At 47.4% G+C, this 24652-nt stretch overlaps 1 protein-coding gene across 1 annotated transcript; it reads right to left on the bottom strand.

The window, feature by feature from the left end:
• Positions 1-1055: 1055 nt before the first annotated feature.
• LOC122925786 (splicing factor 45-like) lies at positions 1056-2259 on the bottom strand. The gene has a single exon (XM_044277138.1). It carries the CDS (start codon positions 2235-2237, stop codon positions 1056-1058), a length of 1182 nt encoding a protein of 393 aa, XP_044133073.1. The 5' UTR covers positions 2238-2259.
• Between the last annotated feature and the right edge of the window lie 22393 nt (positions 2260-24652).

Genomic DNA, 24652 nt, shown 5'->3' on the forward strand with positions numbered 1-24652 from the left:
TCTCAAGGTGCTACATCTTCAGGGATGCCCCTGAATTTAACATTATTTCTTCTGGAACGATCTTCCAGATCTGCTAATTTGCTTTTAATGGTCTCTAGTTCATCCGCCATATCGTTGTGGCCATCTATAATGTTATTTTGTGACGTGGCAAAGTCTGCCATTTTATTCTCCACATGCAGGATTTTATCTGCATTGTCTTTAATTTTGGCCGCCATGTCTAAGTGCAGGGATTAATGTAAAGCCAGCAGCATGTTTTTAATAGAGTCCTCACACAGCAGCTTGTCTGAGGTTTGATATGCGATAATGGGGATCACAGCAGGAGACTCCACTGCTTGAGTCCAGGGCCCCTTACTGACCTTAGGAGAACATGATGTGTCCAGACGCGGCTTCTGCTTCAGGGGACTGCTGGAGGGTGAGAGCCCAGTCAGGTTAGCAGCGGCGTCATTATGCGCATCCATAGTCCCTGGAGTCCCTAAGTCGCTTGGAGTTGGTGGGAGTGAGGGGAACTCTGCTTCCGTCAGGGAAAAGGCATCGGGCTCCAGTGGGGGTGATGGGGATCTGGAAGTGCTTTTTGGTGATGCGCTGTCCCGAGGAGATGAGGCGCGGGTTCCGGCGCGGGAACATGCGCCATCTTTGGTCGGGCCTCGTTCAAAGAAGCCGTCCAGGTTGCCGCTCTGCAGCCTAGGGAGCTGCCGTTTAGACTTCCCCATAGCTTCCTGGATGGTGTCCAGCTTTATTACCGGCAGGGATGTGGAGATGGCAGTAGCCCTAGGGAGCTGCTTTGTAATCGATGAGGTGCAGGAGCAGTAAGTTCAAGCGGCCATTCCTCTCAGCAGCCAAGCCACGCCCCGGTTTTAAGCAATTTTAGTGGTTATTGTATGTTTACTATAGTGGTTACTTTTTTTCTGTCTTAATTTGTGCTTTACATAACTTTTTCACATCAATCTTTTTTTTTTTGTGGTTTTAAAAGGTTCTTTATACTATAAAAAGAAGAAACGAAACCCATCACAATAAACGTGATAAACTGACATATTTCCATGATGAGTAGTTGACACTCATTGAGTTCTGAATTTATCTAGGTTGTAGAAGCATGCCTTCACTATTCGACCACCAAAGTATCTTCCATTGAGGTCCACCACAGCTTTTATAGCCGACTCCACCCGCTCAAATTCCAAAAATATCCTCACACCCTCATCATCTGGAGTGCCAGGGATCTCAAAAATGACACATTTGCTAACTTTGCCATATTTTTCACATTCTTCTTTTGTTTCACCCTCCAGATCTTCATCCACTTCCCCTGCACCAACCATATTCCGCAATAAAACCACTTTGGTAGGACACTTCAGTGTTTCTGTAAGAGGGTTTGGATCAGCTTTTTTAGATGCATCAACTTTATCAGCCAAGTCACCAACAATTATTTTGCCTCCTCTCTTGCTTGTTTTCTCAACCGATAAGGCAGTACTAAGTCCCTGCTCATGTTTTCCCAAACCTTGTCCTTCCCGGAAGCCATATTTCTGCATGATTTTATGAGCCACAGTTCCACCCATGTTTGCAATAAATGAATTGCTGGGCCCAGTTGGGGACCGAGGTCTCTCTGGCTCATCATATATGGGAGGTGGAATTGCTGCTTTAGGTATAGGTGGATGGGGCCTCGGCTCCTCATCATAAGAGGGCACAATGGATTCCCGATCCTTCTCAACCAGTGATGTAGGTGGCGCAATAGCTGCTCCTCCCATGACTCTCTTACGACGCTCTCTGTCAAAATCTTCCTCCTCATCAGATTCAGGATCAGGTCTACGGGAAAACCCACTGGCCTCATGCCGGTCCTTTCTTCGCTTTTCTCTTTCTTCAATTTCTTTCTGCCTTTCCAGCTCACGCAGACGTTGCCTTTCCTCTCTCTGTCGTTTATCCACTTTTTCAAATTCATTTGGGAACATGGGATCATACTCATCAGCTAACGGAACCAAGACATCTGTAGAAAACCCACTGGGAACAGGGTCCTTCACTCCAGCAGCCACGTGAGGCGGGGTATCAATAATCTGTTGATCATCTGTACTGCCGCATTTTAAGTCAATGACGGGGGCAAGTACTGTGCTCTGTTTTGTCCTGTGAGTCTTTGCTTGTGTTAGAGCTGCCTTCTTAACCTGCAGCTGGGACTGCAAAAGCCTGAAGTTTTTCGACCATCCTTCTGTTTTTGAGTCGCTCGTCTCCACGCCTAAATCGTCATATAAAGACATTTTTCTCACCTGCGACCTACTACCTGTAAGAAACCTCCATAAACACCCGCTGCTGGCCAGAAGGGGCAGGACTTGTGTGCGTGCATCACATGCGACCGTGACGAACGTCCACAAACCTTCACATCAATCTTATGTGAGAAGCATACAGTCTATGGGAGAAATGTATTATATTATTGAGATAATATAGTATTTCAGGCACAATGATTAGTTGCGCAGATATTTGTGATTTTGCCCTGTTCACCCCAGGTCTAAAAAAGTGGGCAGGGACAAGCTGGCAGGCCCTTCTCATTTACCATATTCTACACCTGTTTTAGGCATAGAAAGAGCTGCCTAAAATTTTGAATTGGCCCTGGATGCGCTGAAGTTATGGCGAGGCCGACGCCTCTTCATAACTATGGCGGATCCGCCGCAAGCTATAGGGCTTTGTTAAGACTGGCTCTAAAACGCCAGTCTTAATAAATGTTCCCCTATATTATCCTACCCATTTCTGGAAGTTATGTATTGAGAGCATTATTACCTCGGGCATTCCATAATGAAACACTGTATTTATACCCTGTAACCTTTCACTTCCTAGCGATAATTCAAAGGGGACGTGTCAGAAAACAAATTTAGTAAAGATTCTGCTTTGAATTTCTAGGATTTACTGTCTGCTTTATTTATTATACTTCAGGGTAAATGTGGTTGAAATGACTCTAAATGCCAAAATTGAGATGTTTTGACTTAGTGTTTTTCTGTTCTGGCATCAATCTCTGGAGACCTTCCACTCAGTGCTCTTTGGCATGGCAAGTCTATTAATGATGCATGCAAGATGCAGAACATGTTTTCCTATTGACATGACTAGGCTTTATTGTTAAAGAGAAGTCTGTAAGAGTTCTGCTGCAAAAATGGAGCTACTGTAGATAATGAACATAGACTATATGGCAACAACTATGCAGACACCCAAATACCACATCCACTTAAACATCATTTTCCATAGTCATGACCATAACTATGAAGTTGATCTTCTGGCTGCTAATAAAGGGGTTTGCCCCTTTACCACGATTTTCCCAAACAGCTGTAAACAGCATTATAAATCACTTAGTCGTGAAAAAGGGAATCAGCACTGATGTATTCATATGTGAAGTCCTGTTCCCCCGTTCAATGCAGTGCTCCTGTCCAGAACATGGCTGCTGATGGAGGGGCACGTGAACATCTATCAGCAGCCTCCTTTGAAAAACAAGAGGGCAGAACTTCACATATAAAGACATCAGTGCCGATTCTCTTGTAACATAATAAGGTTAAGTGAATTAATTCACCCTTTACTGCTTTTTTGAGAAAATTGTGATACATTGGCCTACTCCTTTAAAGCCTTTATTGTTTTAGGAAGACTTTTCACTATATTTAAGATTATGGCTTTGTAATTAGCTGCCATTCAGCAGCAATAACTTACAGTTGTCCCTACATCTAGTTGTCCCTACCTATCCTTCTAGAGATCATTTTCCTGGAAATCACTAGACTCTCTGTAATATTTCTCTGTGAGCTGTGTCATGTAGTATATAGTGGAGCATGATTTATTACTCCACTGCTAATACTTTCAATTTATTACTGCTATATAGACTGTAGCCCTGCAAATTAACAGCCCAGCCACAGCTATCATCCAGCCATGTTCTACTTTTCCCCACTATCTCCTATTTCTATTCAAAATCTATTTTAATTATTTAATTTTTGAGCAGTGATTTTTCATCCACATTTAATTTGCATAGTTCTTGCCAAATATAAGTTGATCCAAGGTCATGGATAGGTGTGTGCAAAAAGTGCAGCTACATAGGACGCAAGGAGGCATCAGTGTCTCAAGTATCTTGCAACCTTCCCACCAATGCTCAGCCCAGCCAGCTGCCCAGTGGTCACATGTGGTCTAAAGTCTTGCTGATAAATTCCACATTAGCACCTGTTCAAGTGAATGGAATCTGAGCAGCAGTAAACAAGAATGGCCACAGCCAAGTATACAGAACTGTGGTCCTCCAGTTCCATACAATGTCTTCTATCACAATTACAGCCATTGATAAATGTTGATCCGTCGGGGTTTTGTGTGCTGGACCTCCATTGATCTGAAATTGATGACCTGTGCTATGGAAAACCCCTTTAAATAGAGTAATATTAGAGGCAAATAGCTAGAAAGAAACTTGGTAAGCAGAAAGGACTAAGGGACAGGGTGTCTTAAAGGGGTTAGCCCATGACTAATGTAAAAAATGAAAACCAGACGTCATATAGTACATGCCAATATCTTTATTATAAAGCTAGAACCAGCCCTGTACCTTACAGGGATCCAAAGATTTCCCCATTCATTGCTTTGCTAGATTTATATCAAGCTGGCAGCTCAAGGGGAGTGTCTTTTCTGCTGCAGCTAAGGGGCGTGTCTCAGCTCTCCCTATCACAGCTCAGGAGGCAGTTGAAGGATGAAACTGAGCATGTGCAGCGATCTCAGTGGGCTGGACAAAGAAATAAGAAAAAACAAACAGCAGGTGGTGCTATACAGATAAATTTTATTGAATAACTCAGTGGCTATGCTAAATGTACATGCAATTACAAAAGTATTCAAATCCAGTTGCTGGTTTAAAAATTGTAGAATATTTTTCGTGGGAGCACCTTTAAGTTGCAAATTTTATATTTCACATTTTGTCAATGATAATGATGCCAGTCTTTTCCTAGTGCTAACTATAAATTTTTGAAAAACTTTTCATCATTTGGTCAAGTTACACTGAATGGGGTAAAACAACTATCCTAGATATACTGTAACTGTGTAATTGTAAAGTGGGAGTAGATTTACTTTATAGCATATAGCACATTGGATTTTAAAGTCACTTTTGTTTCTAAGAAAAGCTGTCAACATTTTAATAGAATTAATAAAATGATCATTCTCGGAAGAAATTAAGGCCAAACATTTATGGCTAATTGTTTGTTTACTAGACAGTTTCCCAAATTTTTTAAGCTTTCTGCATACTTTATTGAGTTTGATGATTAGAAAGGACTTAAAACAGTTATGCGCCAATGGGTTTTCTGTTAGATTCTAGGTAAATAAGATTCACCATGGTTTAGAAAGTCAGTGTTAACAGAATTAACGTTAAAATGTTTAAAAAGCCTAAAAAGTTTAAAAAGTCTAGTTCCTCACCCAGTGTGCAAATCTTAGGTTTGAAGCTGTTAACTTCTAAATTATTGTTTAAAATAATAAAGGAATCAATTAAAATAGCTTCATGCAGTTTATCGTGTCTTACTTGCGACAGCAGCTACTAAACCTTTTCTTTATTTCACTCTTTAGTATGATTATATTTAGCAGGAAGTGAATTCCTTGCTCTGACAACAAGCAATTTTCCAAGTCCTACTTATATTCTGAGGTTTAGGAGAAAATTATGAGGACCATATCAATTCCAAGATAATCTGCTTTTTGTATGCATCTTCAAACATCTCAATGGCATGTTGTTTCATGATTAAATATTAAGAGGGTAATTTATTAAGCTGAAATTCGCCTACTAGCTAGTTGTGCCACAATCTGCGAGGTCAAAATGGGTGTGGTATGGGCGGGGAAGGGGACGACATCTCATTTACCATTTTCTACGCCTGTTTCAGGCGTAGAAAAAGGTCTGAATGTAAGACAGCTCAGAAGCTGTCTTTCATTTAGAACTTGTGGAAGAGACACCGAAGTTATGAAGAGGCCTCTTCATAACTTCGACGGAAGCACCGCCAGCTTAGGGGTTTATTAAGACTGGCGTAAAAAAAGCCATCTTTAAAGTACATGTACGGTAGAGTACACCAAGGGGTTAAAGAGGTTGGCTCATCTCAGACATTGATGGCATATCTCCAGCATATGCCATCAATGTCAGATAGATACAGGTACCACCTCTGGGACCCGCTCCTATTTCCAAAACCCGGCCTTCAAAGTAAACAGAGAGCATCCGCATATGCGTAGCCATCCCCTGTTCATTGCTTTGGGAGTTCAGAAAATAGTCAAGTGCCAGAGGTGGGACCTGCAACTGTCTGACATTGATGGCATATACTAGCGATATGCCATTAACATCTAAGATGATCTAACTAGTGTTGATCGAGCATGCTCAGCTGAACACCAGTTTGGCTCGAGCATCACGATGCTCGGCACATGGCGGTATTCGGCCATCTTTTACAGGGTCAGCTCACCTGCAGGCCCTCACCTACAATCTTTTACAGGGTTAGCTCACCTGCAGGCTCTCGCATATAATTCTTTTGAGGGTCAGCTCACCAGCAGGCTATCAATCATAATTTTTCAAGAGTGTATGATGCCCTCCTTTATGTGTAGTAAAGGGTGTATTGGAGTGCCAGTTCCTTGTAATTTTTGGCAGCCCTTTCACTTAGTGCATAGGCTTTATGAGTGTAGGAGTCACACTACCTGAACAATTGTACCACAATGTGAATGAGGCCCTCCTTTATGTGATATACAGGTTGTATCGGAGTGCCTATTGTGGGGATGTGCTCGTGGTAGGCTACGGTAGCGGCGGCAGTATTGAGGCAATCATAGACAGTCTTTGTGATACACCGTGACTTTATTTACACCAAAGGCATAACAGGCAATGTGCAGACCACACAGGTGCATATCCACATAGTGCATAAAACAAAAGTCCTTCCATAGAAAATAAACAGCAGGTTTGAGTCACCTTGTTTTGGACAGACCACAGCAGTTCTGCAGGCTTCTAGGCTATCTGCCTTTGTCTCCCTCAGGCCAGAGCCCCTTCGGCTCGTAGCACCACAGGTCCCAGGGCTATCCTTCAATGTGTGCTGCGCCCAGACTCTCCTTCACCAGCACTCACTCTGTCTGTGGAAATCTCCAGCCCAGCAAGACACACCCCACCCCCATCATCAGCAGGCTGGGTTCTTAAAGGCCCAGCTCCACCAAAAACCTGGGCTGGCCGTGGGGAACAGTAAGAACCGGCCCGGACACGCTGCGCCAGCAGCATTCGCCGCTGTAACCGCAATGATCCGGTTCTTACTCCACCGAGGCCAGGACCTCTGGTGGCACGTATCGTCCGTCCATTATTATTCCGGGGACTCTCCTACATATCCCCCCCCTTTGTTCACCCCTGAGGGCTTGAACATACCGTTCAAGCCTGAGGGGGTGAACACACGCACAGCAGTGTACCCGGGACAGGGCATCTGCGTTCCCCTGTAAGCGGCCGGCCCTGTGCTCAACAGTGAACTTAAAGTTTTGGAGGGACAAGAACCACCTGGTAACCCGAGCGCTCCCCTCCTTAGCCCGACTCATCCACTGGAGAGGGGAGTGGTCGGTCACCAGACGGAACCTTCTCCCCAGAAGGTAATATCTGAGAGACTCGAGTGCCCACTTGATGGCGAGGCACTCTCTCTCCACAATGCTATACCGGGTTTCTGCTGGGGTTAGCTTGCGGCTTAGAAAAACCACGGGGTGCTCTTCCCCGTTGAGCTCTTGGGAAAGCACAGCCCCTAGTCCTACTCCCGAGGCATCTGTTTGAACTACAAACTCCCGCTTGAAGTCGGGCGTCACCAGAACTGGGGACTCACATAGGGCCGACTTCAAACGGGAGAACGCCTCCTCCTCCTTCTCCCCCCAGCGAACCATCACCGACTTTCTACCCTTCAAGAGGCCGGTTAACGGGGCTGCCAAGGTGGCAAAATGGGGAATGAACCTCATGTAGTACCCAATCAGGCCCAAAAATGACCGTACTTGCTTGGACGTACGAGGCCTGGGCCAATTCCGGATTGCTTCAACTTTATTTACTTGGGGCCTAATGACTCCGCGTCCAATCACATACCCCAAATAGCGAGCTTCCTCTAGTCCCACCGAGCATTTTTTTGGGTTGGCAGTTAACCCCGCCTTCCTTAGAGAATCTATCACTGCCTGAAGTTTTGACAAATGACCCTCCCAGTCTGGGCTAAACACGACTATATCATCCAGATACGCGGAGGTATACTGGTGATGGGGCTTGAGGACGACATCCATCAGACGCTGGAACGTAGCCGGAGCGCCATGTAACCCAAAAGGCAACACCCTATACTGAAAAAGCCCCTCCGGGGTGACAAAGGCCGTCTTCTCCTTTGCCGCCTCCGTCAGAGGTACCTGCCAGTAGCCCTTCGTGAGATCTAGGATCGAAAAATACCGGGCTTTTCCCAGCCGCTCTATCAACTCGTCTACCCGAGGCATGGGATAGGCGTCAAATTTTGATACCTCATTCAATTTCCTAAAATCATTACAGAACCGTAATGAACCATCCGGTTTGGGAATAAGGACAATCGGGCTAGCCCACTCGCTCTTTGACTCTTCTATGACCCCTAGACGTAGCATCGATCTTACCTCCTGCGAAATGGCCTGTCGCCGAGCCTCCGGTACTCGGTATGGTCTTAGGCGGACTTTCACCCGGGGCTCGGTGATAATGTCATGCTCGATCAAGGTGGTACGTCCAGGAAGGTCAGAGAATACGTCCCTATTCCGACTAACAAATTCTTTCACCTCTTGTGCTTGTTTGGTCGACAGTCCGTCCCCTATCGTCACCCCAGCGGCGCTCTCCGGAACACCTGGTGACCCCGGGTCACTCCCTGACGTCCCGACAGAGGGCGGGCTGTCTGCAAACAAATTCTCTCTGTCTCTCCAAGGTTTTAGTAGATTCACATGATATACCTGTTCGGGCTTCCGCCTCCCTGGCTGGTATATCCTGTAATCAACTGGGCCCACCTTCTCCTTAACTTCATAGGGTCCTTGCCACCGGGCCAAGAATTTACTCTCGACCGTGGGCACGAGTACAAGAACTCGGTCCCCCGGGTGAAATGTCCTTACCCGGGCGGTTCGGTTATATACCCGACTCTGGGCCAGTTGTGCCGCTTCCATGTGCTCACGGACGATCGGCAACACGACCCCTATTCGGTCCTGCATTTTTCCTATGTGCTCTATCACACTTTTATGAGGCGTAGGCTGTTGCTCCCATGCTTCCTTAGCGATATCCAGTAGCCCACGGGGATGTCGCCCATATAACAACTCAAAGGGCGAGAACCCCGTGGACGCCTGGGGCACCTCCCGTACCGCAAACAAAACATAGGGCAACAGTAAGTCCCAATCCCTCCCGTCCTTAGCCACGACTCTTTTTAGCATGGACTTCAGGGTCTTATTAAACCGTTCTACTAACCCATCGGTTTGGGGATGGTAGACGGACGTGTGCAGGTGTTTAATATTTAATAGCTTACACAATTCCTTTGTTACTTTGGACATAAAGGGTGTCCCCTGGTCCGTCAGAATCTCCTTTGGTATCCCCACCCGGGCAAACATACTCATGAGCTCTTTAGCTATTACCTTGGCCGACATATGGCGCAATGGGACCGCCTCCGGATAGCGAGTGGCATAGTCTAACACTACCAGGATGTGTTGGTGACCTCGGGCTGACTTAATAATGGGGCCTACCAGATCCATGGCGATCCTTTCGAAGGGCACCTCTATAATGGGCATAGGTACCAGTGGACTGCGATAGTGAGGTTGGGGGCTAGTCAGCTGACACACTGGACAGGACTGACAGAACCTCCGGACTTCCTCATATATCCCAGGCCAATAGAACCGTTGTAGAATTCGCTCCAGCGTTTTCTTAACCCCTAGATGACCACCCAACACATGCGCATGCGCTAAATCCAAGACCATTCGCCGGTAAGGCTGGGGCACCACCAGTTGTTCCACCACCTCCTGCCTCACCTTGTCTACCCTATATAACAGGTCCTGGTTATAGGCCAGGTGAGGAAATACGGTATCGGCGCCGGGACGCTGGGCAACACCATTAACCACCGACACACCTTCTCTAGCCCGCAATAACGTCGAATCCTGGAGCTGTGCGGTCCCGAAGGTTTCTCGGGGTACCTCCAGATCCAGGATGGACGAACTTTCTACTGTCTCACCCGCCAATACTTCTAGGGGAAACCGGTCAGGGTTACACTCTACCTCCTCTACGGTGACCCCTACAGCTGGGGTCCCTGCCTCGGGGTCCTCGGGCTCGGGACCTGGACATTTTCCTTCCCCATAGGTAGGCAACCCGTTCCTCCACAAAGTCCAGAACAGGGGAAAGTCCCTCCCCAATATTGCGGCATAAGGGAGCCGTCTCCCCACCCCGACGACATGTGGTACCTCCTTTCCACACACTGCCAGGGTAACCTTAGTGGTGGGATACTCCCTGCGATCCCCATGTATACAGACAATGGTAAGGGTTCGCCTTTCTGGGAGTTTTTCCGTTACCAGCGACTCATGGACCAGAGTTACCAGGCTCCCAGAGTCCAGCAGGGCCTGCACGGAGTGTCCATTAACAACGACATCCCACACCGGAGGGTTGTCCGCCGCCAGCAGAGGGTCAGCTATATACACCGGTTGGGCATAAAAAGAGGACCGGCGAGCGAACCCGCAGTCCATGGGTTCGGATGCCCTAGGGCAGTTGGATGCCACATGTCCCCAGTCCTGACAATGCCAACATCTGATCCTCGCAGCCTCCCTCCTCCCCAGGGTATTCCTCCCACGGACTGGAGATCCACTCCCCTCCTTATGTGGTGGGGTCCCTTTTTCAGGATCCCGGGTCGGCAACGGGGGCTGACGTGACTTCGGTAGTACCGCTGAGTCCCGCACCAAATCCTGAGTGGCCATATACCTCTCCACCAGGCTAACCAGTTGTTCCAGGTTGCCTGGATCGCCTTGTCCCACCCAGCGCTGTATGGCTCTCGGGAGGGTACGCACAAACCTGTCGACCACGACCCTTTCAACCATCTGAGAAGTGCTCAATATTTCAGGCTGAAGCCATTTTTTTACTAGGTGAAGTAAGTCATAGGCTTGTGACCGGGCGGGTCGGGACTCGGCAAACACCCACTGATACACCCTGTGCGCTCGCACATAGGTGTTTACCCCCAACCTGGCCAACACCTCAGTTTTTAGCCTCTCATAGTCCTTGGCCTCATCGCAGCTGAGGTCAAAATAGGCCTTTTGTGCGTCCCCCACCAGAAAAGGCGCCACCACCTCGGCCCACTGCTCCAACGGCAGCCTCTCTTGCTCCGCGGTTCTTTCGAATACCATCAGGAATGCCTCTATATCATCTCCCGGACCCATTTTCCTCAGGGCGGATCGGACTTTGTCCCTGGCGGTAGACACAGTCGGGGTTGTTGCAGTTGAAACTCCTTGCAGGGATGTTCGCACCGACTCTTGCATGGCTACCAGCTGCTGCATTAGGAGAGTGTTTGTTTGCTGCTGTGCACACATAGCCTCATCATGTCTTTCCTTCTGAGCCTGCAATGCCTGTTGCTGCTGTACATTACTCTGAATCAGGTGCTTAATGGCCTCCTCCATCTTGTCAGGAACCATAAAACTTGCAGGCCTGATATATGACATGCAGTCCAACACAACTTTTGCCTCAGGCCTGCCTCACTGCAGGAATGCCCGCTCCAAGCCACCAATTGTGGGGATGTGCTCGTGGTAGGCTACGGTAGCGGCGGCAGTATTGAGGCAATCATAGACAGTCTTTGTGATACACCGTGACTTTATTCACACCAAAGGCATAACAGGCAATGTGCAGACCACACAGGTGCATATCCACATAGTGCATAAAACAAAAGTCCTTCCATAGAAAATAAACAGCAGGTTTGAGTCACCTTGTTTTGGACAGACCACAGCAGTTCTGCAGGCTTCTAGGCTATCTGCCTTTGTCTCCCTCAGGCCAGAGCCCCTTCGGCTCGTAGCACCACAGGTCCCAGGGCTATCCTTCAATGTGTGCTGCGCCCAGACTCTCCTTCACCAGCACTCACTCTGTCTGTGGAAATCTCCAGCCCAGCAAGACACACCCCACCCCCATCATCAGCAGGCTGGGTTCTTAAAGGCCCAGCTCCACCAAAAACCTGGGCTGGCCGTGGGGAACAGTAAGAACCGGCCCGGACACGCTGCGCCAGCAGCATTCGCCGCTGTAACCGCAATGATCCGGTTCTTACTCCACCGAGGCCAGGACCTCTGGTGGCACGTATCGTCCGTCCATTATTATTCCGGGGACTCTCCTACACTATTTATTGTAATTTTTGGAAGCAGTTGCACTTTAGCAGTTGCACTGTTTTGTGTGTATTATTGTCAGTCTGTAAACGTGGCGTACTACTCGGACAACATCGTTCTCAGCAGCGACTTGGGAGTTCGAGATGCATCCAGATATCCTCCCTATGCTGTTCCCGAACCATTTCAGTGGTGGTTCTATAAATTTTTGACCTTTTCGTGTGAACCAGACACCTTCCCCAGAGCAGGGGGTGCCTGGTTTAATGCTCGGGTTCTCCAATTGACATCCAATGAGCATCCCGGGGTATCCGGCCCGAGCACCCGAGCACTTTAAGTATTATTGAGGCCCATGGGAGGGGTTTAATATGACAATGTAGCCCTTGGGCCATCAATAGCTACCATCTTCTGTCCTCCCCCTCCAGTTGTTTATGTATCAGGGGGCTTAGAAGGTGAGCTGCGAGCCACAGCAGTTGAATTCGTGAGGGCATGTGCGGTCCCTGGCTAGGTACATAAGTACCTTATTCTTACAGCGTTTAGAGTTTATTATGTATCCGGTCAGCGGCAGAGAGGAAGACTTTATTGGCCCCCTGGGCATCGCCCCACCAGGAAAATTTTTCTGTAGGGTCTATGGCCAATCTGCCCCTGTTTACAGTTATCATTCAGTTCTAGGTTTAGTGTTGCTTTAAAATGTACTCATTCTTTAAGGGGTAAAGTAGTTGATTAGTAATACATATTTTATGCCACTACTTAGAAGATATTAAAATGCTGACATTTCATGCTTCATTATTACAAGAAACAAGGCATAATCGGAACAGTACTGAAATGTGTCTTACAATGCCCAGTAATGACCATGACCTGCATTATCACATTAATTGTCTTGACTGGCTTAGAAAACTATTAGTAATCAGGAGCATATCATCCTTTATAATTATAGCTATCTATAGCCATGCCTGGCCCTTTCCAAAGGTTTTAGACAAGCTCCTCTTTTAATTGGTAAGATCATAATAATGAGTTAAATAAAACTATTAAATAACCAGTATCTTATGCAAAAGCAAAGATTCAATACCACATGAAGGATATTATTACTATACATTTATTATCCTAACTTATTTTCCCGGTCTATAGTCAGACAATACAAACTATATATCAGCCACACTTTTATCATCGACTTTAGTTTCACGAAGTTAAGTCAATTTTAAATGTCTGTAGTTAAGTGTAACAGATAATCCTTATCAGCACAGTTGAGGAATTACAGCCGTACTCTTGATATTGCAAATTATAGTATAATTACACCACCATTTATTTATCTTCTACACACAGTAATTAGATAATTACTAAAGATATCAGCATAAAATGCAAAAATGAGCCTCTCCTTGAGAATTTTGCTGAAACAGAAGAAATTGAGGTCAATCCCCTTACCACACATTTTTAATGCTGAATGATGATTACATTGTGTCTACATGACTTGGCTTAAATCAATCTGCATGCAAAGCAGATTGGGTTTCAATGCAGGATGAAATTGGTGCTAACATTGTGCAAATTTTGTGTCTCTTCTGGGTTTGTATCTTCAAATATTCACCTACACAACTGTGGGCAGAGAGTCAGGTAATTCAACTGCAAAGTAATTTGCCTCCACTTGGAAACTGCACCTGCATTTTAATGCCACATATGATTTACTCATAAAATTGTGATGGAACTGGTGTAAATATCATTCTATGACTACCTATTGGAACATGAAAACTTCTAATATCACTATTCTGTGTAGATTTTGGGATGACATGTGGATCAGTAGAGAGAGAAGGAGCCGCATAGCTAACTTTAATTGAATGGAAGTGTCAACAAATGTTGCCCTAGGCAATAATCACTCTCTTCCTTCTGAACTTCTATTTTTCTGTGTGCGCAGTTGATCAAATTCAGAGAGCAGACTCCAGCAAAATGTCAGCTACCTGCACAGCTATTGCAGTCACAAAGTCTAGCGGTCCATCATGTATTATGTATAAAGCACGAAGAAAAGGTCCCATAGATTTTAATTGATTTGGGAGAGGGATATCTATAATTGCCACTCTTCTTCCAAGGGAAGATGTTAATAATATAGTTGAGCGGACACCTGGATGTTCGGGTTCGACGGGTTCGGCCGAACTTCACAAAAAAGTTCGAGTTCGGGACCCGAACTTGAGCCCGAACCCGAACCCCATTGAAGTCAATGGGGACCCGAACTTTTGAGCACTAAAATGGCTGAAAAATTTCATGGAAAGGGCTAGAGGGCTGCAAATGGCATCAAAATGTGGTTAAGAGCATGGCAAGTGCTCTGCAAGCAAATGTGGATAGGGAAATGATTTTAAATAACATAAAATATGTAAAAATAAAAAATAATAATCTTGATCTAGGAGGACGAGGTCCATATGGAGTAGGAGGTTGAGGAGGCGGTGGATGTGGCGGTGTAGGTGGAAGTGGAGGAGGTAGAGACGATAAATAACAATACAGGACTCTTAAGATGCCCTGTTATTGGAATGATTAATACAAAATTATAGGGAATGTCACTGTGGTATTTTTCTTTTTTTTTTTTTTTTTAATTTAATAAATTTTTATTGATATACAAAAGATTCGTTTACATAATACATAACAAATAGATCATTCCCCATCCTTCCCCCCCCCGCCCCCCCCCCCCCCACCCTGCAGGAAAAAAGAAAAAAGGAGAAAAAAAAAAGAGTTTTTGTACGTAAAATTTATAAATAAATCAATAAATTAATTAATTAAATTAGTTGTTCTTATCCCAATCTTTCCAAACTGCAGCCCATTTTAAATAGGATCCTCTTTGGTTGTACATTATCCTCTCGTAGCTCTTCACTTTCTCAACCAGACCCAACCAATTGTTACAGTCTGGAGGAGAAGAGCAGAACCATGATCTAGAAATATGGTATTTTTTATTTTTAAACGTTAGCCAGGAGAGGCCCTGCTGCCGCTTTGTTGACTCTAGCTAACTTCTGCCTGATCACACAGCGGAAATATAGGACAAAGTATTAAAGCGTAAAAGTGGGACAACTTTTAAAGTTTAAGCATTGAATGAAAGGATGTGGTGCGCATCAATTAATGAAGAATTTCCTAAATTTTATTCCCTGTCAACTATGCAGAGCAGGGGTTTCTATCCGGCAAAATTAGAAAAATGTCACCTGACAATGTAACAGACAATTTTTTTAAATTTATGTTCCTGTCACCTATGTAGAGGTGCCCCAGTGACATCCACCATCCATTTCGGTATCTTATCTATCAACTTTCGATGTTCTTTTTATGAGCCTACCAGGGTTCCACGCTGGAGAGGGAGCATGAGAAAGGGAGACCTCATCCAAGGGAGGTCAATGGCTGCAATGGGATGAAGCGCAAATGTGGGAGAAGCTATTGAGGCGCAAATGTGGGACAAATTACTGAAGTGCAAATGTGGGAAAAGTTATTGAGGCGCAAATGTGGGTCAAATTACTGAAGCGCAAATGTGGGGAAAAGTTATTAAGACGCAAATGTGGGACAAATTACTGAAGCGCAAATGTGGGAAAAGTTATTAAGGCGCAAATGTGGAACAAATTACTGAAGCGCAAATGTGGGGGAAAGTTATTAAGGCGCAAATGTGGGACAAATTACTGAAGCGCAAATGTGGGACAAATTACTGAAGCGCAAATGTGGGAAAAGTTATTGAAGCACAAATGTGGTACAACTTGTAAAAGTTTAAGCATTAAATGAAAGGGGATGGCTCTCATCAATTAAAGAAGAAATTCAGAAATTTAATTCCCTGTCACCTATGCAGCGCAGGGGTTTATTCACGTCCAAAATTGTAAAATGTCAACCCAAGAATGTAACAGAAAAATTACATAAATTTATTAACCTGTCTACTTGGTAGAGCAGGGGTCTATGACAGAAAAAAATTGTTTATTGTCACCCAAAAATGTAAAAGAAAATGTTTAGAATTTTTTTAAGCTGTCAACTAGGTAGAGGAGAGGTATATTACACCCAAACATTTGTGAATTTCACCTGAAAATGTAACAGACAATATATTTTTTTTACCTGTCTACTCGGTATAGCAGTGGTACATCACACCCAAAAATCAGTGAATTTCACCCGAAAACGTAACTGGCAAAGTAGTGAAATGACGTACAAAAAAAAATAAAAATAAAAATTGATTTATGAGGTGGAGTTCCATATGGAGTAGGAGTTTGAGGAGGAGGTGGACGTGGCGGTGTAGGTGGAAGCGGCAGTGGAGGAGGACGAGGTAGCCAACTCCAAAAGAGTGTGAAATATCCAAAATACAAGAATGAGCAATTGCGCTGCAGTATAACAATGGCTGGTTAAGGCAGGTATACATGTCTATTCTGCACAAGGTACGGACAAGTCCTGTGGGATTCATGCCTGGTTCATTTTTTTAATGAACGTGAGCTTGTCCACATTGGCTGTGGACAGGCGGCTGCGCTTGTCTGTGATGATGCCCCCTGCCGTGCTAAACACACGTTCAGATAATACACTGGCTGCAGGGCAGGCCAGCACCTCCAAGGCGTAAAGGGCAAGCTCAGGCCATGTGCCCAATTTGGAGACCCAGAAGTTGAAGGGGGCAGACCCGTCATTCAGTACGTGTAGCGTGTGCACACATACTGCTCCACCATGTTGGTGAAATGCTGCCTCCTGCTAAGACGTTCCATATCAGCTGGAGGCGCTGGTTGTTGTGGCGTGCTGACAAAGCTCTTCCACATTTCGGCCATGCTAACCCTGCCTTCTGAGGTGCTGGCGGTGCCCCAGCTGCATTGGCGACCTCTTCCTTTTCCTTCGCCTTGTGCTTCCACTGTGCCCCCGCTGTCAGGTGAGAATGCCACCAGCAGCGCGTCTACCAGAGTGCGCTTGTACTCGTGCATCTTACGATCACGCTCCAGTGAGGGAATTAAGGAAGGTATGTTGTCCTTGTAACGGGGATCCAGCTGTGTGACCACCCAGTAATCAGCACAAGTTAGAATGTGGGCAACTGCAGCATGTAATCACTCATGTGTGCCAGGCTGCCAAGAGGCAATGAAAAGCTGTCCTCTGTGGGATGTGTATCGTCTGTGTCCTCTGTATCCCCCCAGCCACGCATCGGTGATGGCCATGAGCTGGCCTGGGTGCCACCCTGCTGTAAACATGGTTCCTCCTCCTCCATCTCCTCATCCTCCACCTCGTCATCCTCCAGAACTGTGCCCTCGCTGGACAATTGTGTACCTTGGGTTTGTGGGTGCAGGAACCCACAGTGGAGCCACTTGTGAATGACTGGCTGGAAACCCTATGAAATGATCCCTATTCCTCCTTCTCCTCCTGTGCCAGATCCTCTTCCATCATCGCCAGCAGCGTTTTTTCATGGAGGCATAGAAGTGGGATAGTTACGCTGAGAATGGCGTTATCAGCACTGGCCATGTTGGTGGAGTACTTGAAATAGCACAACAAGCAACACAGGTCTCGCATGGAGGCCCAGTCATTGGTGGTGAAGTAGTGCTGTTCCGCAGAGCAACTCACCCGTGCGTGCTGCAGCTGAAACTCCACTATTGCCTGCTGCTGCTCACACAGTCTGGCCAGCATGTGCAAGGTGGAGTTCCACCTTGTGGGCACGTCGCATATGAGGCGGTGAGCGGAAAGGCTGAAGTTACGCTGCAGCGCTGACAGGCGAGCAGCAACAGGGTGAGAACACCGAAAGCGCGCACAGACGGCCTGCACTTTATGCAGCAGCTCTGAAATATCGGGGTAAATTCAGCATATGTGCCAGGCAAGGGATGTGCGTCAAACCGGCTAGTCCCAGAGCTGCTATGAGATTTCGCCCATTATCTCAGACCACCAGGCTGGGCTTGAGGCTCATTGGCACCAACCACTCATCGGTCTGTTGTTCAAGGCCCGTCCACAGCTCCTGTGCAGTGTGAGGTTTGTCCCCCAAACAGATAAGTTTTAAAACTGCCTGCTGTCGTTTACCTCTGGCTGTGCTGAAGTTGGTGGTGAAGGTGTTACGCTGACCGGATGAGTAGAGGATGAGTAAGCGGAGTAGGAGGAGGAAGCAACAGGAGGCAAACTGAAGTGCCCTGCAATCCTTGGTGGTGGAAGGACATGCGCCAAACTGCTATCCGCCTCAGGCCTAGCCACCACTGCATTTACCCAGTGTGCTGTTATGGAAATATAACATCCCTGACCGTGCTTACTGGTCCACGTATCCGTAGTGAGGTGCACCTTGCCACAGATGGTGTTGCGCAGTGCACACCTGATTTTGTCCCCTACTTGGTTGTACAGGGAAGGGATGGCTCGCCTGGATAAGTAGTGGTGGCTGGGCACGATGTACTGTGGGACAGCCACCGCCATAAGGCTTTTCAAACTCTCCGTCTACACCAGACGGAATGACAGCATTTCAAAGGCCAGTAATTTAGAATTGCTGGTATTCAGGGCTAGGGATCGCGGGTGGGTAGAGGGGTACTTTCCTCATCCTCTCCAGAGCTTGGGAGATGGAGAGCTGAATGCTTCCATGGGACATTGTGGAGATGCTTGGTGACCATGGGGGTGGTGTTGCTGGAAGATCCTCTGTTTGCGGGGTGGCAGGTGGCACTGTGACTCCAGAGGTGGATGAAGAGGCCAAGACTGCAGCAGAAGAGGAAGCAGGGGAAGCCAGAGACCTTTCTTGGTTTTTGAGGTGTCTACGCGACTGCAGCTCCTGCTTTAAACTTAAATGCCTAGTCATGCAGGTTGTGCTCAGGTTGAGAGCGTTTATGCATCGCTTCAGGCTCTGATTGCACAGCGTGCAAACCACTCGTGTCTTGTCGTCAGCAGAACGACAAGACACGTCTGAAGAACTGCCACACCAGGGAACTCCTTGGAGCTGGCTTTGGTGTGCTCGGTCCTTTGCTGCTGTGGGCAATAGCAGGCGTACTGTCTAGAGGACGGCCGCTCCGCTTTTGCACCCTGCTCCCTCTTCTGCTGTGCTGGTGGCTCTGTGCGACCACCGCCTCTTCCTCCAAACTACATAGGTCACTCACATGACCTTGATTCCATGTGGGGTCGAGGACCTCATTGTCCTCCACATCATCTTCCACCCAGTCTTCTCCCCTGCCCTCCTTGTCGGTCTGCACACTTTTGAAAGCCCTAGCAGTTGGCACCTGTGTTTCGTCATCATCCGAGACTTGCTGCGATGGGCCTCCCATGTACTCATCTTGAAAGATAAGTGCTTGGGCATCGGTGCACTCAATCTCTTCCACTTATGGGGCAGGGCTATGTGGATGGCCTGGGAAACCCTACTAACAGAGTCATCAAAAAAGCAGAAGAGACTGCTGCATGACTTGGGGCTCAGACTGCTTGGCTGATTTGCAAGGGGGTGAGGTGAAAGACTGATGGACATGGGCTGCAGGTGTAGTGTCCCACTAGGTAGGGGTGGGCACTACACAAGGGTCAATTGGTGTGCGTGTTACTCCTACTCACAAGGAACAGAAATGTCATATTTAATTCTGCATTTAATGTATGTTCTAATGTATTTTTACATGCAATGTACCCCTGTATGATGCAACAGCAGGCCTAGTTGGGTGTAGTTAGACATCCCAGACACTAGAGGGAGATAGGGAGCCCCTAGTATAAATGTCCAGGCCCAGACAGGGAGAGTGAGTGCAGAGTCAGGAGTCTGAGAAGACAGAGGTTAAAAAGCCTGCTCCTGACATGCAGCTGGATAGCCCTGGCTGCTAGTGATGTCCAGGAGGCTGTTGAGAAGCTCCAGCCTGCCTGAGAACAAGAGAGCCTAAGTTAGCTCTGAAGATACCCCAGTTGCAGGATCCAACCTCCTGGGAGAAACCTACAGTTATCCACCTTATAGGAGAAGGCGACCCAGGGTAAGCTAAGTGACCCCGATGGGCAGAGGACCTTAGACAGTGCAGCAAGAATCTAATACCTGAGGAAGAAAGTAACCAAGGATTTAAGCCACCCTTTTAGGCACCCGGGCCTTGGGAGATAAAGCCAGAGCAGGAGTTCTAGAAAGGACAGTGTACATTGATTCTGAGGAAAGGTACAACCTGCTGCTGAGTGCTTGTGAAGTTACCCTCTGCGTATCTTGCATGACTATTGCCTGCCATATTGTGAATAAGCCTACTTGTGGAACTGTGATACAAAGACTGTACTACCACCTGCTGTACAAAGTTGGATTGTCCAGTAAAGTTGACATTTGGTTCACTGTATACTTGTGTACCTTCATCATTCCAACCAACAACCGGCGTGCCACCGTCCAAAGGCACTGGCGTCACGAATACCACAGGGACCTTGCCCCAGGCACACAAAATACCTGTAACATCCAGGGCACCTCATCCACCATCAGGCCTGGTCCCTATCTACAGAGCGTGCCCCAGAGGAACCGTGTCTACCTCTCCTTCACTTCCACGCGCCTGCCCAGGGTTCTTCAAATATAGTGAGTACCCTCGATTGCCCATAACCGTGACCTCACTTCGTCATACCCTGCAGGTCTGGCGTGTTGCATAAATTGGCGTCACGAACAGGATCCGAATATTCCTGCGCCATAGCGGATTTAAAAACTGTGTACTGAAAATTGTCTTAAAGTGACATGCCCCAATTGTTTTATTGAAAATTGCTGGGCTAAAGTGAACTGTAAATAATTGCGGTGTGAAAATAGCATTGTGTGGACTGTTTTCTACTTATTTAAGCCACCGCTTGCTGTCAGTGAATAGACAGCTATTTTGCTCAAAGATGGCCGCTTAGCTTGATTGAAATTGTTTGCTGCGTCATCTTCATCCTAAATTGGCGGTAAAAATTGGCGCCTTCTGCTAAAAGTGCGGGAAGGCTGTATGCTGGCGCCACCGCCCTGTCTGGACATTTGCATGTCTGCTTTGATGGACTCCGCCTCCCCCATACTGGAGTACCTGGGGGGCGGCCTCCCAGTGCAATGGGAGGATCTGTCTGAACTTGTTGGCGCCACCCTGTCGCTCTCCATCGAGCATGTTGAGGAGTGAGGACTTTCCTGCTGATATGTCCGCGCCTGATTTATTAACCATGAATGTGACTGGTGTTGAGCAAGAGGACGCTCCACCGGCCTACTCTCCGGGACCGGAGAGACCCGCCTGCCCGCCACCGAGGACGCAACCGGAGACCTACTATGGCTCCTGGAGAGACTTCTTCCAGCCCTCGTTCAAGTGGTCAGCTCTAATGGCAGAGATCCGGGAGGCCGCAATAAAGAAGACTACTAAAACCAAAATATACTATGAAGAACTGGCAAAGACCGTTCACGAGTGGCACACTGACACACAACCCCGCCTGGAAAGGAGAATGGGGTTGGTGGTGGCCTTCGACAAGGACCGAGGCTTCGGTTTCATAAAAGACTACCTGACTGGAAGAGACTTGTATGTCAATCGGAGGTCCGTCAAGCGGAGCTACCTCCCAGAACATTTACATAACCTCTGCGAGGGAGAGGAGGTTGAATTCACCCCTGCTGAGGGCCTGCGAGGCCCCTACGCCACTGCCGTGTCCCGTCCGAAAAAGAAATCGGAGGACTGGGACCTTGATGAGGACTACTCTGGCTGCGAGCAAGAACCTGTGTGCTCTCCAGAACCGGCCCATCATGCTTTTCAAGAAAGGGGCTCCTTCATTGGCCCGAATGTATTTTGGCAGCCGACAGTGGTGGAGAAGAGGGTTAGCCCATGGCCTTCACCTGAGTTGCCTCGCAGGGAGAAAACTGTCCGTGAGCTTCAGGATGCCGAGAGATTCCGAGCTACCCTGGAAAATATCCGCAGAGGGAGGAAAGCGGACGCCTCACCTGAGCCTGCAGCGGCTGCGCAGGACGAACCACCCACCTTCCAAGTGCCGACGGCGACAGCGGAGACCAGCGATCCCGACTCCGAAAGCCTGGACGACCAGATTGTGCGGCTGGAGTTAAAGCTACGGGAGCTACGCCAGATTGCCTCCGCCAGGATCCGGACTCCACCTGACCTACAAGAAAGAGGACGTAAGGACTCGGACGTCTCCGGGTCTAAGGTGAGAGTACCTGTCCCTGCCAGTCGTCCCTCCTTAGTACCGGCACCTGCGGTGGGATCCTCATACGCTGTGCACCGGCGCACAGAGCCAGTTGTTCCAGAACCCACCGGACCGCTTGCAGCAGCGGTACCCAGGCCAGTGCAGCAGTCTACGATTGTTATGCCTGCTCCGGTGAGGTCAGCGACTTTGATTACCCCTAGGCCTATGGGGCCTATACCTATTAGGGGTCCGTTTATGCCACAGTTGCCCCCCAATACTGTGTTGTGGGCACATCCATCTGTTGAATCTCAATACAGGCCCAATATACAAATGGAGCCAGGGAGCACCACTGAAATGCAAAGTGGATATGACTTGCCCCTGTGAATTGGCCTGCTAGGCCCTTGATGGTTGATTTATTTTACCAGGGGATCCTAAAGAAGACTTAACCCTTCCAGGACAGGAGTCCTTCGTTGTTTTGGCCCTCTGTTGCTGCTGCCAGTTACCCACGGCTCAGTGGAGGCGGCAAGCCACTGAAATACCACATGCAGCAAGGCCATCTTGTTTACAGGACCTCCTGCCTGCTTTCTCAGAGTGAAAACCCAGTTGTGCCTGTTTTCATAAGTTGCACCTTAACCCTTTAACCCCCTTTTCAGGTTGATTACGGGTATTACAGCACTTGTTTTATATATGCCATTTAAATAATGTGGACTATTTTATGTGCTGCTATTTTATTATGCAACTTAAATTTCAAGAATTGGGCCCAGGGATAGACTCAAATGCACATGAGCCTCTGAGATTTTGCTACTATTTTAAAGTATTGTGCCCAGAGATGGACTCCACCTTGTGCGAGCCTCTGTGATTCTAGCTGCCTTTCTGGTGTAATCTGCGATATCTTTACGTGGCTGTGGGTTAAACAAAAAGAAAAGAACCTGGGTACGGACTCATTTTAAATGCTTTGAGCCTCCAAGAGTTGTTATTTAATTGTTTTTACATTTTCCATGGACTACAACTGTTCTATCATGGACAATTTGCACTTAAAAGTACTATTATGGACTATCCTGGTATTTATTGTTACGCTGTGCCAGGTCAGCGCCCCTGTTCCCATTGTGTTATCCTGAGAGAAGAGAACGACGCCCCTTTTCACCATTACTTGCTCCTAATCCAGTGGAACTGCCTGATGCATACATATAATGTATTCTTGCAAATGTAGATGTGTTTTCCTGCTTTGCTTTATTTTCCCTATTACAGGTGCAGTATCCAGCTGTGCAGGGACCCTCCATGTTGCGCTGAGGACGGGCAACGTTATAGCGTGGGGGTATGTAGTGTCCCACTAGGTAGGGGTGGGCACTACACAAGGGTCAATTGGTGTGCGTGTTACTCCTACTCACAAGGAACAGAAATGTCATATTTAATTCTGCATTTAATGTATGTTCTAATGTATTTTTACATGCAATGTACCCCTGTATGATGCAACAGCAGGCCTAGTTGGGTGTAGTTAGACATCCCAGACACTAGAGGGAGATAGGGAGCCCCTAGTATAAATGTCCAGGCCCAGACAGGGAGAGTGAGTGCAGAGTCAGGAGTCTGAGAAGACAGAGGTTAAAAAGCCTGCTCCTGACATGCAGCTGGATAGCCCTGGCTGCTAGTGATGTCCAGGAGGCTGTTGAGAAGCTCCAGCCTGCCTGAGAACAAGAGAGCCTAAGTTAGCTCTGAAGATACCCCAGTTGCAGGATCCAACCTCCTGGGAGAAACCTACAGTTATCCACCTTATAGGAGAAGGCGACCCAGGGTAAGCTAAGTGACCCTGATGGGCAGAGGACCTCAGACAGTGCAGCAAGAATCTAATACCTGAGGAAGAAAGTAACCAAGGATTTAAGCCACCCTTTTAGGCATCCGGGCCTTGGGAGATAAAGCCAGAGCAGGAGTTCTAGAAAGGACAGTGTACATTGATTCTGAGGAAAGGTACAACCTGCTGCTGAGTGCTTGTGAAGTTACCCTCTGCGTATCTTGCATGACTATTGCCTGCCATATTGTGAATAAGCCTACTTGTGGAACTGTGATACAAAGACTGTACTACCACCTGCTGTACAAAGTTGGATTGTCCAGTAAAGTTTACGTTTGGTTCACTGTATACTTGTGTACCTTCATCATTCCAACCAACAACCGGCGTGCCACCGTCCAAAGGCACTGGCGTCACGAATACCACAGGGACCTTGCCCCAGGCACACAAAATACCTGTAACATCCAGGGCACCTCATCCACCATCAGGCCTGGTCCCTATCTACAGAGCGTGCCCCAGAGGAACCGTGTCTACCTCTCCTTCACTGCCACGCGCCTGCCCAGGGTTCTTCAAATATAGTGAGTACCCTCGATTGCCCATAACCGTGACCTCACTTCGTCATACCCTGCA

Source organism: Bufo gargarizans, chromosome 2, assembly GCF_014858855.1.
Source record: "Bufo gargarizans isolate SCDJY-AF-19 chromosome 2, ASM1485885v1, whole genome shotgun sequence".
NCBI lineage: Eukaryota > Metazoa > Chordata > Amphibia > Anura > Bufonidae > Bufo > Bufo gargarizans.